A 4366-nucleotide genomic window follows, 5' to 3' on the forward strand; every position below is an offset into this window, starting at 1 on the left:
CATCGGGAAGACAACTCCACACGCCATTCGCTGGCGCTATAGGCACCGCCGGAGCAGAGATATGATGGGAAGGATCTTATTCGGATTTCATGATGTCGCCATCGCTTTACCATTCCAAATAAGACATGTAACTTACCTTAAAGAACCTTTCAACCGGCGAGGGGCCGTGGTCAGCCGCACATCCAAGACCCCAAGGCCAATAGAGATGAGACGGACCGGCGGCGCTGTGAGAGAGAAGAACCCCTAGATTGGTTTGCAAGGCCTCCACTGTCCTTGGATGTGCGCAAATTACTGGTATCAACCTGAAATGATACAGTGCAAGCGGACTTGTTCATTCTCATCTCATTCTATCTTTGCTCCGTTCATAATCACCACTTCAGCGTTTGGAGGATGGAGACCTCTTTACAGAGGTGGAGAATACGGCTAAGGAGTAGGGTGGCTACATAGTCGTAGTAAAGCTAATGGAGTCTCAGGCTAGTTGATTTTTTTCCTTTCGCTTTCACATTCTTTTGCTTGACACTAGACTCTCAAACGGTGGCTGTATGGATCTTAGTTATGCAGAGGTTAAGTATAATGCTTAAATTTTTTGAGTAATAAAGCGGCCTTTATCAAAAACAAAAATCGCTGAATCATCAAGCAGAATCAAATGACCCCACATATTAGGGACACTTGACCACTGATTAAGGGTTTCTGTCAGAAAGTCACCATTCCTCACGCGAAGCCATATGCTAATTTGCTGTTCCCCGCGCCCAGCTCGTTTGTATAAATACAAGTAGAACATCATGGTCCATCAACGCAGCAATTAAGCCGCATCCCATCCAATACGGATCTGAGAAACGAGCGACATGGAGAGGGCTCTTCTCCTCCCGGCCCTTCTCCTAGCGGCGCTGCTAGCTTGCAGCAGCGGCGGCGTGCATGGCGCGTTCAACAGGTCCAGCTTCCCCAAGGACTTCATCTTCGGCGCCGGCTCCTCTGCCATTCAGGTACGTATATGTCGACATGGCTTGCTTTTAATTTTGTTGATCAGTGTAGTAGATGCTTAGCTTCCCTTCCGCATTCATGTTATGCAGTATGAGGGAGCTGTGAACCTGCGGGGCAAGAACATTTGGGACACATTCGCTCACACCCCAGGTCCATCATATAGATTCTTACCGCTGTCATTTTTATTAATTAACAGAGCCCAGTTCCATATTGGTTATCGCTGATTTAGTATAGAACGGAGGGAGTACATTTACTCTCTGTCATAGTGGCTGCCATCCCGTGATCTCATATGTGCTGTAGCTCCAAGATGTGTTTGGCTGGGAAACTGGGCTCTGTTAATTTGTTCGAAACTGTCCGAACATTTATGCTGGAGTGGCAGTGATGAAAAAACTTACTGAATGTGAAAAGGAACACATGTTGCCTGCAGGTAAAATTGCGGATGGGGGCAACCCAGATACAGCAAACGACTTCTATTATCGGTACAAGGTGTGCCCTTTTTTCTGATCGAATTGTCATGCGCAAACTCAAGGCCGTTCGTTACATGCTACTTGTAGTCTTGGACTGACCTCATCGCGAACTTGTAAATGCAGGAGGATCTGAAGCTGCTAACCGACATGAACATGGATACTTTCAGGTTCTCCCTTGCATGGTGCAGGATCCTTCCATGTAAGTGATTTTTTTCCTACTGTACTTCTCCGTCAGAAAAGAAATGCCGCTTGTGGAAACATGACTTCAGAGTTAAATAACAGAATTTGTTGTAGCTAATGTTTTGTCTGTTTTCATCAGCTGGAACTATAGCCGGAGGAATCAACAAAGCAGGAGTCGATTTCTACAACAGCCTCATCAACGAAGTTTTAGCTAAAGGTAATCAACCCTTCTGTTCATCATCCCTGGATAGAAGCAAAACATAACTCAAAATCACCTGACGAACTGCAGGGCTGGTGCCTTTCGTCACAATCTTCCACTTCGACACCCCACAGGTCCTGGAGGACAAGTACGGAGGATTCTTGAGCGAAAACATTGTGTAAGCATCCGTCAATATTTCTGCTCTTTCTTACAACATCCAAAATGGAGGTCCATTAATTTACATGGCAGAATTGAACGTACGTACGCCGGTGCAGGAAGGACTACGTGGAGTACGCGGAGCTGTGCTTCAAGCTGTTCGGCGACCGGGTGAAGTTCTGGACCACCTTCAACGAGCCCACCATCTTCAGCTCCTTCGGCTACGGCAGCGGCGTGATGGCCCCGGGCCGCTGCTCCCCGTACGTGTCCAAGAGCTGCGGCGCCGGCGACTCCTCCAGGGAGCCTTACATGGTCGGCCACAACATCCTCATCGCGCACGCCGAGGCCGTGAGCGTGTACCGCACAAAGTATCAGCAGGCGCAGAAGGGCCAGATCGGCATCACGCAGGTGTCCCACTGGTTCGTCCCCTACAGCGACCCGGCCACCGATGCCGACAGGCACGCTGTGAAGCGCAGCCTCGACTTCATGCTCGGGTGGTTCATGCACCCTGTCACCTTCGGGGAGTACCCGGCGACGATGCGGCGGCTGGTGGGGAGCCGGCTGCCGGAGTTCACGGCGGAGCAGTCGGAGAAGCTCAAGAAGTCCTTCGACTTCATCGGCATCAACTACTACACCACCAACTACGCCAAGGCAGCTCCAGCGCCCAACGGTCTCCAGCAGCAATACGGCACCGACAACTGGGTTGAGCAGACCGGAGTACGCGACGGCGTCCCCATCGGCCCGCCGGTACGTATAATAGTCGATTCATCTTGCTTACGTGTGGATCCATCCATCTATTATTGATCGACCTGAAATTCTAAATGAATAATGTAGGCTTACGTTCCCATCTTCTTCAACTACCCGCCGGGGCTGCGCGCTCTGCTGCTGTACCTCAAGAACATGTACGTCGGCGGCGACACCCCAATCTACATCACGGAGAACGGTAAAGCTGAAACTATGCAAGTATGCATGCTCTCTGATACAGTTCCAGTTATTGATGTTCTTGTTGCGGAATTGGTTGCAGGCACTGTGGAGGGGAACAACAGCACGATCCCGATCAAAGAGGCGCTCAAGGACGGGACCCGGACCATGTTCCACTACAACCACCTCAAGTTCGTGCGCAAGGCCATCCAGTAAGTGAACACCCACACATCAAACAATACTAGCTGGGGAAGCACAATAAACAGTGCCTGCAAATATCATGATTTCAGGCAGGGGGTGAACGTGAAGGGTTACTTCACGTGGACGTTCATGGACTGCTTCGAGTTCGGCGACGGTTTCAAGGACAGGTTCGGGCTCGTCTACGTCGACCGCGCCACGCTCAAGAGATACCGCAAGACCTCTAGTTACTGGCTCGAGAACTTCCTCAAGAGATACTGAGTGAGTGATGGGTCAACGTTTAGTTGAGCTCACCACGTACGACGTCCATGCTGTCCGAGCTTGTATATGGTAATTTGATTTAGATCGACCAGGATCAAAGTGAAGTGAATAATAAGTGAATAAAGGGGTAGATCTCCATCGATCGGTCCACTTGTACGTCGATCGATCGGAGAGCATGATAATCATACGCATGTGCATGTTAATGTGACCAGCTGATTGAACCGTACAAGTGTTGGGCGCATAGTTTCATGTGTTGAATATAATTACCTAGTCCTCCTTTATTAGATTGGTCTTTTGGTTGAACTGGCTAGACCATGTAATTTCACATGGTATCAGACCACAAGATCCTGGATTCAAATCTTAGCCAACCCAGTATTTAAAATAAATATTTGTGGCCTCAAAAAAAAAAAACAAATCCAAGGATACACGTCTAAGGGCCGTGAGAGATCTAAAAAGAAAAGGTGCACCGGCCTAGACATGAGGGAAGATGTTGAATATAATTGCCTAGCCCTCCTCCATCGGATCAGTCTTTTGGTTAAACTGGCTAGAGCATGCAATTCCACATCATCCATGTGTGCTTTCCAGTAATGTTGTTTTCCATATGTTTACTCTTCTGAGGGCGAATTTTCTCCAAATTTGTGAAACATGTTCTCATATCTTTGTCGAAAAAAAAATGTTCTTATGCGTTTTAAAAAACATCTCGTACCAATTTGTATTTCTTTCCAGAAAAGGTACCAACTTACTCTCTCCGGACTCTTTTAATCGACGCAGGACTTAGTTTGGTGTGCGCATGCATCTAGTTTATTCCCGCGTCAATTAAAACAGACCCGAGGTAGTACATCTCACTGCCTGATTTTTAGTCTTTGTGGAGAGTTACACTCAGAAAAGGGGACAAGACAAATATTTCATGGCAAAAACTCTTTTTTGAATACACGAAAAATTTCAAAAACGATTGTTGAGTGTAATTTACAAACTCACGAAAAAATTCAAAAGGTTTGTTGAG

At 47.7% G+C, this 4366-nt stretch overlaps 1 protein-coding gene across 1 annotated transcript; it reads left to right on the forward strand.

Moving 5' to 3' along the window:
• The first annotated feature begins 811 nt into the window (after nt 1-811).
• On the forward strand, nt 812-3635 carry LOC124677608 (beta-glucosidase 28-like). Its single transcript, XM_047213582.1, has 10 exons — nt 812-983; nt 1071-1131; nt 1409-1467; nt 1572-1647; nt 1768-1845; nt 1918-2005; nt 2103-2730; nt 2818-2926; nt 3008-3116; nt 3195-3635. Exons 1-10 carry the CDS (start codon nt 846-848, stop codon nt 3361-3363), a joined length of 1515 nt encoding a protein of 504 aa, XP_047069538.1. The 5' UTR covers nt 812-845; the 3' UTR covers nt 3364-3635.
• The last annotated feature ends 731 nt before the right edge of the window (nt 3636-4366 follow it).

This window comes from Lolium rigidum, chromosome 1 (assembly GCF_022539505.1).
Source record: "Lolium rigidum isolate FL_2022 chromosome 1, APGP_CSIRO_Lrig_0.1, whole genome shotgun sequence".
Lineage (NCBI taxonomy): Eukaryota > Viridiplantae > Streptophyta > Magnoliopsida > Poales > Poaceae > Lolium > Lolium rigidum.